The sequence below is a fragment of the Rattus norvegicus genome, chromosome 17, assembly GCF_036323735.1.
Source record: "Rattus norvegicus strain BN/NHsdMcwi chromosome 17, GRCr8, whole genome shotgun sequence".
Lineage (NCBI taxonomy): Eukaryota > Metazoa > Chordata > Mammalia > Rodentia > Muridae > Rattus > Rattus norvegicus.
The window spans coordinates 23,614,859-23,631,394 of NC_086035.1; the positions used below are offsets into that span (position 1 = coordinate 23,614,859).

General features: G+C 45.4%; 1 protein-coding gene across 2 annotated transcripts in view; it reads left to right on the forward strand.

Moving 5' to 3' along the window:
• Nedd9 (neural precursor cell expressed, developmentally down-regulated 9) overlaps positions 1 to 16,536 on the forward strand; it is a 178,250-nt gene that overhangs the window by 119,328 nt on the left and 42,386 nt on the right. Inside the window, 1 exon segment of one of the 2 annotated variants that reach the window (NM_001011922.2) lies at positions 9,103 to 9,217. The exons of the other annotated variant lie outside the window; for it this stretch is intronic. Within the exon segment in view, the coding sequence (NP_001011922.1) occupies positions 9,206 to 9,217 (12 nt within the window). The 5' untranslated portion in view covers positions 9,103 to 9,205. 2 annotated transcript variants of the gene reach the window in all.

The window sequence follows — 16,536 nt, forward strand, 5'->3', positions numbered from 1 at the left end:
GACCTCAACCTGTTGTCTGGTGGCCTTCGACTGCTCAGATGAGGCCCACTCACATGATGAAGGGTCATCTTCTTTATTCGTTCTCTATTGGTGTTAATGTTAACCGAATCTGTAAAATGATCTTCATATTAACATCAAGTATGCTAATTTTTTTTTTAATATCCAGAAACATGACCAGCCAGGTTGACATATAGAACTCATCACAAGGAATGAACACTTAGCTCTTAAAAGATGTCTGGAATATCTGGGCATGGTAGGAAATGGGTTAGTGACTCAGAACCTGTCGTGAAGTCTGATGGTTATTGGAGTAGAAGCAGGAGGATAAATCGCAGGAGAGAATGTGCTAGAGAAGGGGGAAGATGCAGAGGGCAAGTGTGCCAAGGAATGCCTGCCTGCAAAAGAAACTGGAAAGAACTGGGCAGAGGTGGGAGGGGATAAAGGGATCTGCTGTCCATCTGGAAACCGGAAGGTGCATCAAGTTCAAGTCAGAGGAAGTGAGTGGGTACCGGGTGCAGAGAGAGGTAAAGCAAACAGAGAAGATCCTCCAGCCTCAGCAGCAGAGACGCTGGTAGTTCTCAGTGGAGCATGGCACTTCCAGGGTGCCATGTAAAACTCACATTGAACCATGGTGAGTTAGGGGCAGAAATTAAAAATGTCCTCATTCTTAATTCTCTGAAACTCTGAGAGTCATTCCACAAGAGCCATTTTATATCGACTGAAATGATTCATCCCCACTGTTGTGGTTATAAGCTAGTGTTTCAGGAACCTTTCTCATCACCTTGATCTAGTAATGTAAACATTGTCACTGCCCTGAATGTTGCTGCTTAGGAAGATTGCAGATGGTAGGGACATTGGCAGAGGTATGGGCTAGAGTTAGGAGGCTAACATGTGAGACCCTTCACTCTTGCTACAGACATTGCTGGCCACTGGGGAAGCGTTGGTTGCCATAGGAGACTAGGAGAGACCCAGGAGACTCTGGATTCAGACTGCCACAATTATAATATACAAAATTCTAGATCTTTTACATGGCTCACTTGGCCACAAACCCCCATTGGATCAGCCCAAGGTTATGTCTTCCTCATCAACTCTACAAATCCTCTGAAAGATGAATACATCCGCTCATGGGATTGGCTCCTGACCCCATAGGAACCATTGTAATTCAGGATAACAAGGAGCTGTTCTTGGCCGGTGGGGACACCTGAATTGATCCAGGGCATGAAAGACAAAGGAACTTGAGAGGAAAGAATTAAAGAGCTGTCTGGAAGAAGGACTCTTATTCTGACAACAGGATGTATGTATAGGTGACGGCTTTAGAATCATTCCTTATAGCGTAGGCTCCACATTCTCCTTTCAATCAACTGTGGGATTGAAAATGTATTGTTTTGGGGATGGGGGGTTGCATGTCTGTTGAACATACACAGATGTTTTCTCTTGTTATTATCCCCTATATTACCTATTTACATAGCATTTACATTGCATCGGGTGTAATGTACGAGCTGTCTAGAGAAGACTTAGAGCATACAGGAAGATCTGTATGCTCTTTTTTATACAAGAAATTTGAGCATCTGTGTGTTCTGGTAACCATATGAGGTCTTATAACCAATCCCTCCCCCCACAGATACCGGAAGGAGGGACAACTAAGTAAGGTGATGTTTGGTTTGGGGGTGGCGAATTGGGAGTTGTGGCTTTTGCCACCAAAGGTCAGCAGAGGCCCAGGACTTGCTTCTAGTCACTACTTTTTCTTCCCTTCCTAAGACCAGAAGCTCAAGTTTAGAACATGAGTCACGGGAACTGCCAAGCATCAAAGTTCGAGGAAGCCCTTGTATCGCCCACTTGTCTGCATCTTCAATGATGAAACCACAGAGTACCAAGACTTCAGCAAATTAAGGGATCTCGTACTCTGTAAACCTCAGTGGTGTACATGAGTAAGACTGAGCAGCTAGAGCCTGCTAGTTAGCACAGCCTCCCTTCAGCTTTTCCTATAAAGAAGGGAGCTGCTCCTTTATTTCTCTGCTTCTGTGGGCAGAAAGGAATGTGCCATCCACTGGGCAAGCAGAGGGTGGACACTGTTGTCCCTGCCACCACTTATATCCTGAGCCCACACCGGACCAGCATCTTTCTAGCAGACGGAATAAAACGTTGTCGATAGCTGGAGCACTCTGCTTCTTAAAATGAATCAAACCCTTCAAAAGCTAGCCTTTAACTGGGCACAGCATGCTGTGTCTCCATCCCACATTCTTCTCCTCCTGCCTCCTCCACCAGGCCCTGCGTGGCTGGGATTCCTTTCTCTGGCTCAGCAGCAACAGCTGGCAGTGAAGTGAGTTAGACAAAGAGGCCCGAGGCCTCTGGATCTGTGGATGTTTGCTGCTCATGTGGGGACACAGGGAGGGCCTTCTCTGAGAATTGGAGCAGGTAGGTTTCTTTGGGACTGTTGGGGCAGGAGATGCACCTCTAACCCATGAAGAAATTGCTAACTCCAGCAAAGTGGTCATTTGGGATTTCAGCACACACACACACACACACACACACACACACACTCCTTTCCCAGTATTATCCCACCCACCGTCGGTGCCTGGAGTTACTCTGGATGTTAGATGCTGAAAATGACTGTCAACAGCCACTGTGCTCTGGACATGGCAAAGCTCTTAAGTACATTGAAAACAGAATACCCAGCCTCACTGAGAAGCCAGGGCCCTGAGTCCATAGTTTGTTTAGCAACTCCAGCAACACAGACATTGGGCAGGTGAAACAGAAGAATCTCTGGGGCTCTCTGGCCCGTCAGCCTAGTCCAGGACACCGAGACTCATGTCCTATTAAGAGAATCTGTCTCAAATAAGATAATCAGGGTCTGGAGAGAGAGCACAACAGTTAAGACTCCGTGTTGCTCTTTAAAAGAGTAGTTCGCAGTGCTGCTCCGGGTTACTCCCAACTACCTATAACTCTAGCTTCCGGCCGTGGGGCATGGGAAGGATCCAGTGCCCTCTTTGATCCTCTGTGAGCATCCACACATGCACCATATATGTATACACATACATTAAAATTCAAAATAAATCTTGCAAAGCTAAAGTAGATGGGCCTTGGAGATGACACGAGGATTGTCCTCTGACCTCTGCATGTATAAACACATACACACATGCACAAACATACAAAACAAGGCACCTATACCCTCACACATGGACAGATAAGTAAATTCCATTAAAAATAGGAGAGAGAGTGTTTAAAGGGAGTGTTTTGCAAGTGTGATGCTGTGTGAAGGGTTAGCAAGGGGTAGAAACAAATGTATTTGTCTTTCTCACTTGAAAGACGTTCTGTAACATTGTTGTCACATGAGAAAACTGCTCGGTCCAGTCATGGGCTTCCCGTTTATTTGGTACTGGCAGATCACCTTGACCTTTGTAAAAATCCACAATCTAACTTTTCTACCTACCCTCCGAAGGGATTTTCGTGGCAGTTTCATATAACAAGTTGGAGAAAGTAAAGCTTGCAAGAACAGAACACCTCAAAGCTAGAGAAAACCGGCATGCACCCTTGCCAGGAAGCCTTCACAGTTTTGCCCTTAAGCCCCTTGGTGAACCTTTACATATTTTTGGAAGACAATAAATGTAAATCTTTATCGCGTGCTTCCATATTTTTCTTACAACTTCACTCATTAGTTAAGTCTCTCACTGTTTCAGAGAATGGAAACGCTAAGCTCAGAGTGGAGCCCGGCAACTGCTTGTCATGTTTCACCAGAGTTGAGTGAATTCACGTAGTGTGTAATTTAAGCTGTCAGCCTTCCTTAGTTCTTCAGGAAGAGAAAGGGTGTAATTAAGTATTCCCAGGTTAACAGCATTAAACATCAGAACTTCACAGTTACAGGGCTTTACACTGTAAGTCTAGATGCTGCCCACGAATCACTCCACTTACCATGACGTGCCTAGATTTAAGGACAATTGGCTGGAACTAAGACATTCAACTCCACCACTACATTCTGGGGACAGCAGCTAGAAGTAGGGGGGGTGGGGTTTTTTTAGAAGAGTCTGCAGTGGTAAAAGGTTGGCTGAATGTAAAACCTCCTGAAGTCATTCCAGTGGGCAGTTCATTTCTACTATGTCACACCAGAAGAGGAGTCATTTCCAATTCAGACTCCCACCTGGCCCCAGGTGGCTTGGCATTGAGTTAGAGAGTAACCAAGTCTAAAGTCACTCAGGGATCATGAACCAGCAAGCCTTTTTAATATATGCTATCCTCATCTGCAGAGACAAATTTTCAAGAAATAACTCCTTACCGACCCCTTCAGGAAATGTAATGTATTCCTAGTTCACTGTTGTAGTAGAGTGTATTGGTGGGGTAGGTCGAGTAACCCATGACCCATGATGAATATCCTAAGCCACAATACATTAAATGGGTTGGTAGGCGTGACAGAGGTCTGTTGGGTCCAACATATAGAGAAAAGAAGGTCAGACAGTCATGGTTGTTTCTTAAGGGAAGTAGAACTTGGGAGGTCATGGCCTTGGTCATAAATAATGGGAGACGCAGGGAAAGATGGGAGCCTGACTTGGAGATTATAGGCAGCAATGGATTTTCTAGAAAAATGTTTCCTGACAGAGATGGACAGCAGGCTGGGGCAAGACGAGATGTAGGTGAGCAGAGGTCAAAAGAAGGAGGAATGATAAAAGGAGTCGTGTGTGTGTGTGTGTGTGTGTGTGTGTGTGTGTGTGTGCGCGTGCGTGTGCGCATGCATGTGTTTGTATGTGTTTGTGTATGTGTATGTGTTTGCATGTGCATGCGTGTATGTGTGCATATGTGCATGTATATGTGTGTATGCATGTGTATATGTGTGTGTGTGTGCGTGCGCGAGTGTGTTTACACTGTTTGGCAGCATCACAATATGCCTAGTCCTCCACTGAGCTGTAGACTTAAAGAAACAATCTCAGATAATGGACTGAGAGGAAGCCTGGTGGGCATCATCGCTCTATTGTGAGGGCCACACCAACTCAGGAAGGAGACCGCCTGGGTTTCTATTGTAAACCTGTCACTCATCTGTCCTGTACCTTTGTGTGAACTGCAAACCTTTCCAGAAGTTTCCATGCTGTAATACGTACACTAAGAATAATCTACCTCCTAGATTTGGTGCACAAAACCAATGCTAAGGGAGACAATGTTTGTAAAGAGCTACCTCAGAGCCCAGCACCTGAGAAAGCTCTGGGAAAAGCCATTGGACTGAAGGAGAAAACTCTCAGTGGCTTGTCTTTGGAGGGTTTTATAGACTTGACATAGAACAGGAAAGTGGCATGGGCCTTATTTTTTGAGATATAATATGCACAGATTTTTAAACAAGTGACAGGGGTGAGGCTAGCATGCTTATCTCTATGGGACTTACAAACATCTTCTGTGGAGAGGCAGACAATCTACTTTATTTGTCACATCTGTTTTATTTCTGTGGGGTTTGTTGTTGTTTTGTTGGGGAGAGAAGATCGTCTCAGCTCACCTGTACTGATCGTGAAGTTACCAAGTGTTCCTGGGCGAGCTTGGATTATAGACATGTGCTAGCAAGCTCAACTGTAGCATTATCTTATAATAAATATGTTCTTTAGCTTTTTGGGGTTTACCGACTCAGGGTCAAGCACTCACAGCCCTACCTTTGCAGCTCAGAGGATTGCCTGTCATGTGCCCAAACTTTCAGGAATAGAACTAGACACTTGAATTACACGTCATTTTTACATCTCTCGAAAGCTTACTCTTTTGCCTCCTCCCAGGCCACTTAGAAATGTAAATGCTATTCTTAGCTCACAGACACAGAACTGACAGCAGCCTGGCGGTGGTTCTGAAAAGGTGCATCCTGGATCTATACTAACAAATGGAAACTGGACGGTGGTTTCAGACCTGAGGGTTTTTGGTTTTCTTTTTCTCTATTTCTTTCCTGGGCACTAGGCTGAACTTGGGGGTAAACATGGGTTCTCCGAATTCCTTCCTGATCCACAGGCAGTGACTTAAGCACCTACAAGGTACAAGGAGACAGAGAGATCAACTAGCCTCACTCTGCGCTTCCGGATCCCACCCAAAGCCGGAGAAACAGACGTCAACACACTATCAGCATCCAAACACGGAAAAGCACTTTACAAGGTCTGTGTTCCAAGTACAATGGAAGCACAGTCAGGGGAAGGAGGGATTTGTTGTGAAAGGGCGAGGTGGGCAGGGTGGGGGCTGTGGACCAGCACACACAAAGGCATTAGTGTGTGAAGCTAGGCCTGACAGCCGACAACTAGTCAGAGCATTCTCTGTAGAAAGACCCGTCTGTGCAAAGCCAGCAAGGTATAAGCCTGGGGTGGGGAGGAAGAAACGGGGATTGGTGAAGTTCTCACTGTAGTCCACACCAAGGTGTCCCGATTGCTTCCTAAGGCATTCACATGTCACTAAGAGGCTGTCAAATTCAATCTTAATGTCATCCCTTGTCCCCTAGGAAGGAAATTGGTAGTAATGCTGAAGATAGAGACACAGAGATTTCAAGGAAGGAAACTAAAAAGAAATCTCTAAGTAGAGATTGTGGCTTAACATACATATGACTGGTAGGACTACACCCAGAGGGCCGAAGGTCTCTGAGTGTCTCTCTCTGTCCTCTCCTTGAGGACTTTGACTACTGATTCCCTGGGGAAGGGTGGGGGAGTTCTCCTCCTTGCTTATGGATTCTAGTTCTTTCACTCAGACAGAATAGCCACCGGGTTCTGCCTGAGCCATGAGCAGTCCCAGCCTTTGCCTGATTTCCATCTGCGTTCTGACCAATGTCCAATGGCTACTAATAAAATCCCTCAGATGGCATCAGGTGCCGTTCCCCTGACTCCTGGATGCAGTAGGGTCTAGCCAGGCATAGTTTTCGCCAAAATGTCTGCCACTCACAGAATGCTACTGAGTGCGGGCAGGGTCTGAGCCCCAGGGTCCTTGTCAGTTCTGGAAAGGTACCAACCCACAGGTTTCCTGAATAATTTAATTATATAATCCAGTCTTTACATACTTTTCCTACTCAGCATCTCAGGCAATCGATACGGAAAGGGCTGTTTATTTACGGAGAGAATTTGTGTTTCTCAGAAGGGTTTAAAGGGAACATAACTGGAGCACAGTTACCTGTGCTACTTAAGCTGCGCTGAGATCACAGCGTAACATTTTAAGGGCGAAAACAGGAAAATAGATTGTTTGCTGCTTAAAATACTTGAATGGCTTCCTATCACACTCAAGGAAAACCCCTAGCTCTCTCCCCTGGCAGATGTGTACAGCATTACGCCCTTGCTTTTATAAGACTAACCTTGCAGAGTTAGGAAACGTGTGGCGATCTGAAGCAAGAAAGTCACCTGAGAGGGATCCAGCCCTCTCTCCGCCTTGAGAATGCAGTTTCACAAACGCCTGGCACAGGCTTTGGCAAACTGTTCTTGCAATGTTCAGATTGGATGACTTAGCCTTGCTTTCATTCATTCCTCTGAAGATGATTCAGCCTGGCTGCTAAAGAGACGCTCTCTCCATCTCCTGGGGGCCGGGACGCATCTTCTAGAGAAAAAGACCTTGGACTCTCTCACGAGGGTGAGTCTGCAGGGCTTGCCGAGATGAGCCTTCTACCACAATCTGCTTTGAGCCAAATCTGTGTCCAAAAAGACCTTGCAAATCACACAGGTTCCGTTCTGCTTTGAGGTCAAGAAGTGAAAGCCATGACCTGGAAGGGGCCTTAATAGGGATGTGTCAACTTCCCAAAGGTTGCCAGGGCACCTTGTAGAGCAAAATCAGAGCTGCAGCCAAACATAGATTCTATTGTCAATGTAAACCCTACTCCCCCAGACTACTTTTATGGGGTATCTGTTCTCCTGTGCTTTTTGTTTAAATCATTTATTTTCAAAAGTTTTAATCCATTGGGAATTTAGAGGGGGGAATGGGGAAGCAAAATTGATTCCGGTCCAGTTTAGTCAGGAAAAAAAAAGTAAGAACTGATTTTTTTTTCTCCCACCCGAGTCGTGCAGTCTGGCTGGAATGCATCCCAACTAGGGGATGGTCCTGAATGCTCTAAATGCTGAGGCCCAAGGAAAAGAAACGTCTGTCTTCTCCTGAGTGATTCTCTTTCTCTATAGAAATCTCAAAATGGAACCGCTCTACAAATCATGTCCTGGGCTTTGCCAGAGAGAAGCTGTTCCCTTTAAACAGGCTTATCAAACAGTAGTGTTTTCCCTGAATAATAAGTGTGAGTGGGCTAACGGGTCATTTGGGGGAGAGAGGTCAGAAGGAAAAGGCCTCAGTGTTCAATGCTGAATCTGGCCAGGCCAGCGGTCGGTCAAAGAGCAGAGAGTGCTGGGTGGACAGCAATGATGTATAGAGTGTGTTCTATAGAACCTGCATGGGTTTCTACCTAACCTTTATCCCCATCAAAGCCTGCCAAGATCTCTTAATGTGTCTGACACTTCTCTCTCTCTGAGGTCATAGCAAGATGGTGCAGGGAAAACCTGGTGCTTGCTCCTTTTCATTGAAGAAGAAATGTTTTGAAGCTCCTAGCAGGCTGACTTAGCAAAGTACTTTGAACACTGAAGAAGAAAAAAGCAGTCACAGAAAAGGGAAGGGAAAGAGAAAAGACAGAGGGAGAGAGAGTTATCAGCAGGGGTGGTTAGTAAAAAAAAGGGGGGGAGGGGATTGGAGACAGAAAACCTTTTGTTCCTCAAACTCGTTTCATGTAGAGATTGTAAGGTGAATGCCTTTGAAATGAAATGGGTTTATGAACTAGTTGCTAGGTCACAGGAAGCGCAATCCTCAGACTGCTTTGTGGATTTGGATTCTTTAAAACTTAGGTTATTCTCAGAAGGAACGTACCTCCTTTGTCTGGTTCCTATGTCTTTCCTCTTAATATTTTTATTTCGCGGGGTGGTTTGGGCTGCCTTCCCACTTTCTGTTTTCTCCTCCGCCCTTTTGATAACGTGAAAAGAAATGATCCTATTACACGCTCTTTGTCGGAGGGTTTCTGAAGTTAGAGGTGGGCGGGGTGGAGGCGTTACCTTCCCCCCTCTCACCAACCAATGGCGGTGAAACATGCAAATTAGGTCCGCGCTCTGCCGGTCTGGATCTGGACTGTGAGCTCAGAGACTCCGCAGTGCGCGGGAGGCGAACGTTCTCACTCCCATCCAGCCCTTTGCTCAATGGAGGGGCGGACACTGCAGTGTGACTAGATAGGACCAGGGCTCATCTGACCACCGCCGAGATGAAGTATAAGGTAAGAGTGCCTTTTATACAGTCTCCTGAGAGGCTGGAGGCAGCTGTGCGGGCTCCTTTTCCACCTTGACAACTGGGCAGGGATCCCTTGTGTGTCTGGTTTTGCTGAGCTGCGTCTGATCTGGTTTCCAGGGTTCCCTGGGGTGTACCCGCAAGCAGACGTGCGCTTTCAGATCCACCGGTTCTTGGTACACGATTCTGAAAGTTGCTGTGGGTAGCGGAAGGCAGTGGAGAAGAGTTAACCTAGCAGCCACAGCGGCCACTGGAGATCAGAAGGTGTCTAACTCGCCTCGCAGCAGGCAAGTCGCAGGTCGCTGCCTGACCAAAGCTGGCCTGGAGAGCCTTAATAAGAGAGAAGTCAGAACTGCTGAGGCTCTAACAGGCTCTAAAAGCATCTTTTCAGAATTTGCCTTAAGCACTTGATCTGGGAAGCTGTCTGCTCTAGGTCCTTTCGGTAGAGGCAAATTAAAAACACAGACGCTAATCATAGGGGCGATGATGGAGAATTCCCACATCCTTAGATAGTTTGATTTCGTGAATAAAGGGTGTTAGTCACTTCTGGATAACACTTTATTGGGGTTGAATGGGTCTGAAAATATAAAGGCTCCGGTTGGCTTATTTTCCCTGACGCTTACAGAATGTCCTGCTCATATTTGGCAACGCTATTTTCCACTGCATTTTGCACCACGGTTTCTGGGGTTACTCTTGGCAAAATGATTATGACTTGCTCAGCACATCCCGTCTAAGGAGGCAGTTTCCAGGGGACTTGGCACAGTAGCAGTTCATGGCAATGACTTGGCCTTAGGATCCCTTTTCTTATTTTAATGGTGAATAGGCGTGAGTCCTCGACTTTTAAAAGACAGTGTTATTACAAAATTTCATTTTGGTAAGGTGGCCTAACAGACCCAGTTAACTGACCTAGCTAGGGGGCTAACTTGGCTTCCCTCTGTGGTTTGTAGCCTCTGGCCCTTCCTTTTGGATAGATAGAGAGCTGTAAACACTTGCTAAAGTTAACAGTCACTAGTTCCAAGTCTATAAATCTTGTTCAAAGGCTGTGAACCGAAGCAAGAGTGATAGTTGTTGGGGAAAGTTCCCGCAGTCTCGAGACCCAGGTATCCATTGTCACCCCCTATCAGCTTTCCACTGCGTCCTACATCAGTGGGGAGGGGCGGAAGAAAGGATGGGTCCAGGAGTCAGTCAGAAAGACAGCTTTCTACCCAGGAGGAACAGAATCTTTTTGGAAGTGAGTCTCTCCATTGCTAAGACTCCTTGTTCATAACTGATGGGGCTACATGGTGTCTAGCCTGCAATGATTTTTTTCTTCTCCCTTTCTCCCTGTTTTTGACTTGAGACCGTGTTATAGAGACCGTGTTATAGAGAACAGATAAAAGATTGACTCTGGTCTATTATTGGGGCATTAAATAGCTGACGTGAACTCTGAGCACTGCAGTCTACAAAGTGACGGAGTCTAAAGTCACTTTGGTTCAGTGACCTCATCATGTTTAGCTTTGCTCTTTACTGAAAGAAAAATATCATGGGGACTGATGATTAAAACTGCAGGTGAGAGACTGCAACTGGGGGACGATTTCTGCTTGGCTGGATCTGCACAGAGTTGAACACTTTGCCAATCAATAGCAATGCATGGTGATATATCATCACCACCACCATCACCAGCACCACCACCATCAGCAGCACCACCACCTCCACCACCATCATCATCACCACCACCACCACCATCATTACCACCATCATCACCACCATCACCACCACCACCACCATCATCATTTCATTATTATTGTAGGCAACTTCTCCAGCAAAAATGCTGCGCTCCCCAGGTAAACAAACAACCGACACATAGACACCCCGAGTGGACCCTAGCAGAAGCGAGCCACTTTTCCTATGGTCATAAAGTCTAACGAGAGATAACTGTCTCTCAGGAGAGAATTAGTCATGCTATGTAGGAGATGCTGAAGCAGAAGCATGATGTGGAGAGCATCACAAGTCTGTCCTATTTAACTCTCCCCATGGCGTAAGGCACACTCATTTTCAGAAGCAGCAGTTGTGACACAGAGGGTAAGTGATTTTTTTTTTCTGATACGAGAGCTGAGGAGCATGGGATTAGAAATGATCTTGATCTAATACTCGTGATTTAAACACTACCAAGAGGTGGGGGAAACCCCTAAAACAGAAATCATCTGTAACTCCCTGATACATCCCTCTGACCGGTATGTTCTGGTCTCGAAAAGTTCCGAACTATTTCCTCCCAAGTGTCCCCCACCCCAGGAGAGTCTCCTATTTTGTTTCAGTGATAACTGCAAGCTGAAATACAGAGTTGGCATTTATTTGTTTAATTTGAACTACTTAAGTAGTAAAACAAGATAATTATTAGATTGTAAAGCCCGGGAGTCTGGAATTATCTCTTAAACACTATGTTGCGCCAGAAACTATAAATTTAGCATGGGCTTAAAAATGGATTGTTGTGAGATCTATAAGTCAAGCTTAAAAGGCTTCATTTTCTCTCTTTTTCTTTCTTTCTTTCTTTCTTTTTCTTTTTCCTCTCTTTTTCCTGTTGTTAACCAGATGGTCTTCTTTAGCTACTTCAGAGTTCATAACCAGGGAGCCATCAACTTCCACTCAGTTTATCCTCCAAATACACAGCTCCAGGCAGCCAACAATTACTTACAACTAAGAAGGCTACGGAATGCAAGCTATTGCTTTAGGTAAAGCATTCTAGTCTGCTTTTATCTTACTTCTATTTTTGTTTGTTCACGGGAAGCCTGTCATGGCTGTTTAATGTTCCACTGCTCTTAGAAGAGTCTGTCTGAATGATAGTAAACTGTAAAGGCTTCCTTTGTTAAGACTCTATACAAGGAAGCCAGGCATGGCAGAGCACACCTTTAATCATAGTTCTTCAGGAGGCAGAGGCAGGTGGATCCCAGTGAGTTCCAGGCCAGCCAAGGGCTACATGGTAAGACCTTGTCTCAGAGACAACAACAAAATGTTCTATATAAAATCCCTTTAATGTATAGCCTGTTCTCCTTATGCCTCTGTGGCCTTGGCTTGCTTGTCCAATAGAAGACCTGAGGGTGTGAAGGTCACTGGTGGGTGTTGCCCTTTCTTATGAAAGTGAGGGACTAGTTCCAGTCCCTCATCTTTAACAGAAGCCCTGAAGGCCCTGCCCACATAGTGTGGGCCTGGAATGAGGCCCAATCTACTTCTTCTTCTGGAAGGTGTTCAGCAAGTGCAGCCTATGACTGATTTCTTGTAGCTGAGGCACTTTTGTGGCCTTGCCAGGTTTCAGAGCCCTTACATGTCTGCAGTCAAGGTCTAATCTATTTTCTAGTCAATATAAAGAAAGACAGATCACTCTTCAATGTTCTGACTTTAAAAACAAAGCATGGTAGTGTATGGCAAGACAGTTTTTTTAAGGAAAAAAAAAACCCTGAAGTTCAGTCTGAAGTTCAGATTCTTGTAGTCCACTTGAATGGGAGCAAAGAAATTTAAGGAAAAGAGAAACCTACAATAAAAATCTTCTGGGGAGGGACTTGGAAAATATTTTTATTTTCCAAGCTGTCTTAAAGGAGAAGTTATGGCAGGCCTTTGGTTTAGCTAATAAAGTCATTTATACTCCTTTCTGCTTTGATATTTCAGCTTTCAATTTCCCCCACACACACACTAAATTGTTTGTTGTGTTCAATGGAAACTTAGGACCCCTTACATCCCCAGCTGCTTCCGAAATGCCTCGTATTGTCTGTGAATTTAAAAGCACCAGAAGGTGTTTTGAAAAACATAGCTTCATTATTTATGGTTTTCTATTTACTTAGGAGACCCAATTCAGAGCTAAAGGACTTACGGGTCCAGAGGTGAGGCTTTGTCAAAATGCAGGTGTCTTGATAATAGCAAGTTTAGCACTCCATACGACACACGCTGAAGCCTTCAGCAGCCCCTTCTTGTGGGACCACACGTTGTCTCTGTGCCCAGAACCTTGCAAGTGCTTTCCGGTTCCCTCCTTCTCACCCCCCAGTCTCAGACAAAATAAAACAAAGCCAGACACAATCCTGTCTCCACACCTTTCAGAGCCTTGGCAGAGTCTGTCTCTTCTTTGTGTCTTTATACCAGTACCACATCTTATCTTTCCCAATTCGCATTCCTATGTGTCTCTAATACCAGATGCTTGTGCGGCTCACTTGCACCCTGCTACCCACAGGGACATGACACCATAGTGCACACATCCTCTCTCTACCCCTCGCCTTGGCAGCTCCTTGGACTCTTCTGTCGGGGTTCCCACTCCTTTCATGGGCATGTGATTTTGAGCCTGTGTGCCTTGAGTGACTACCCCATCCCACTGGTAAAGTCTCTGTGTCTATCCACGCCATAAAGCAATCGAAGCCTAAAGCTTTGTCTCCTCCAATCCCTGGAAAAGACCTTGCATTTTTCACCCCTGCCTTATCTGTTAGCACTGCCTTACTTATTAACCCCTTCAGTCAGACCACTATCTGAACGATGCTGGCAGTGGAGCCAGTTTAGGAAGCCACATTGAATGCAAGAGGCCCACCCTCTATTGATGTGTACAGACAGGTCAGCAGTCAAGCCCTTGTTGAAAGTGTAATGTAGGCTCTGTCAGCCTTGAACAGGCAGGAACTTGGCTTTATATATTCTTGTAATAGAGACAAGATGGAGTGTGGAGGAAGGCCTTTCCATTTCTTGGGATTTAAGGCCCTGTGATCTTGAGCAAATTAAACTCCCAGAGCCTCGGGTTTACCTGCACATTTGAGACAACATTAACTGCTTTATACTATTATTCTAAAGTCTGGGCTAATGTGTAAAGTTCTTATCCGGGATCCTAGCACAGAGGGGGTACACAATGAAACCTAGCTGGCCCCAGCTCTCCTCGTGGAATGTGTACTCTGTACTCAGTGGATACTGAAAGGTTGGAGTGGACCTCATGACAAGATTAGATCCAAATCCCAGTTACTAAGTTAAGCTAGTTGAGTATTATGGAGTTTACCACAGGTAATGGTGCACGTGTCAGGAGTGGGGATCGCAGGTTAAAGGAGCCAGCAGTGTGCCTACAGCACACAACCCCCACTTGCCAGGGTCATCTACACTTGGTTTCTTCATTGTTATTGACAAACCTCAAAATTCCTGAGATTACAGGGCCTTTCTCCTACTGGGTACTCAGCAGATATAATCAATGCTGAATTATAAAAAATATCTGTGCCAACAGCTTTTTACAAGGGTTCCACTGGTCCACAGAACATTAGAAAAAGTATGTTTGTTTCAAACCCTACGTTTGCTTCTTTCTGACAATATAATTTTTGGTTCCTAGCATATATAGGCATTTGATAACTAATAGCTATGTATTACATGATATGTAATTTTAGATAGACAGATAGTAGATAGATGGATGGATGGATGAATGGATGGATGGATGATGGAGATGATGGATGGTCAGACAGACAGACAAACACAACTCCATGAATACTGATGGAATAACATAGTAGCTTGTCACAACTAAGGTGTGATCGGGGCCACTGGCCACGGGGAAATCTGTATACCTAAACAGATATGCAGATACATAGATATGTTAACATTACACAGTAGAAGTTTTAAATGGAAACATCCCCTTTGATAGTTTCCTCTTGATAGGGGAGATGTTTCAGTGGATAGAAGCTTTCTCTTTGCATGCCTGAGGACCTGAGTTCAGATTTCCAGCACTATAGAAAAGGCCCTGATGCTACTCACATGTATATAACCCCAGTGCTATTGGGGGAGGAGGCATGGCTACCAAAGATTGCTTGTTCTTGCTGCCAAGTAGACCAACTTTAAAAATGGTGAGCTCCGGGTTGGGGATTTAGCTCAGTGGTAGAGCACATGCCTAGGAAGCGCAAGGCCCTGGGTTCGGTCCCCAGCTCCGAAAAAAAGAACCAAAAAAAAAAAAAAATGGTGAGCTCCCAGTTCAAAGAGAGACCCTTTCTCAGGGAGTGAGTCAGAGAACAACAGGGCAGGACACCCAGTGCCTTCTTCCAGCATCAAATCACATATGCACACACACAGACCACATATGCACACACAGCCATGGAACGTGGGAGTTATGTGGGAAGTTTATGCTCAGCTTTTTCTTGCTTTGCTGCAGACCCTGTGATGTCGATATAAGTACCTATTTCTAGATCATTTTAGGGTTAGAAAGCAGTGGACGAATTGATTTGGAATGCTAACCCCTAGGACCGTGGCCCTATCCTCAGAAACGTATAGACTTAATTACCAAGCCTCTCTGCCAAGACAAAGGCAATAGGGCCTTTGGGAATAAATACAATATTTCCAACTTAAAATGCCAGAGCTGCTGGTTTCCTAGGCAACAGCAGATTACTAAGAGCATGGGCATGGAAAGAAGACAAAAATCCCCAAAGTCCTGTTTAGACTTCGTCAACAACACCCCCTCCATCTTGTTTACTTTGAACATTCCAGTCATCTCCCTGCGGTAGTTCTTACTGGCTAATGAGGGCTCTGCGTGCCAGGGAGGCAGCAGTCTGCTGCCAGGACTCTTCCTGAAGGATTTCCATTGTGCGATGAGTGGTCTTAATGGAGACCTTTTCCACTCCGAGCTGGAAAGGCCGAAGTTTTTAGACGGTGCTTTTAATAGACCATGAGATCTGGGTAACTTGAGGGTTGGCGTATCATGTAGTGGCAATGTAATTAGTACTCCAAAAAGTATGGTTACCGATAGTGTGTGACAGTGGCTTGTCATGGCTGGGATGGGCCCTTGGGGCAGCTGATCATGAAGATGTTGAAATTGTCAGAAGGGCTGGGGAGATGGCGTGGTCAGTAACGTGCTCATTGGGCAAGCATGGAGATCTGAGTTCAATCCCTAGCACCCAGGTACACCGCCCACAAAGCCTATGCCACAGAGACAGGCAGAGAGAATCCCTGTAGCTTTGTTGTTGAGGCAAGGTAGATGAATAGCTGAGCGCCAGGGTCAGTGACAGACTCCGCCTCAAAACCTAACTGTCCCACATTTATGCAAGCACATGTGAACAACTACACGCATACACACAAAACTGCCGCTGGGATGTTTTCCTTATACCCCTGGGTGCTACCCAATTCTGTAAATGCTCAAGGCAGGGGCCAGTAAGTTGGAAGAGGTCATGTTTCTCGGTAGATCTTGGTGTTGCGAATTTGAATTTCTCCCGATATTTCTAATGTGTCAAGGTAATTGGTATGTCACGTTATGAAAAAGAAGCTTCCTGTGTGAAGTGCTGACTGACGTCTCTGCTCACCAAACGTAAGGCTGGAACAACCAGGGATGTGTAAAAGTGCAAG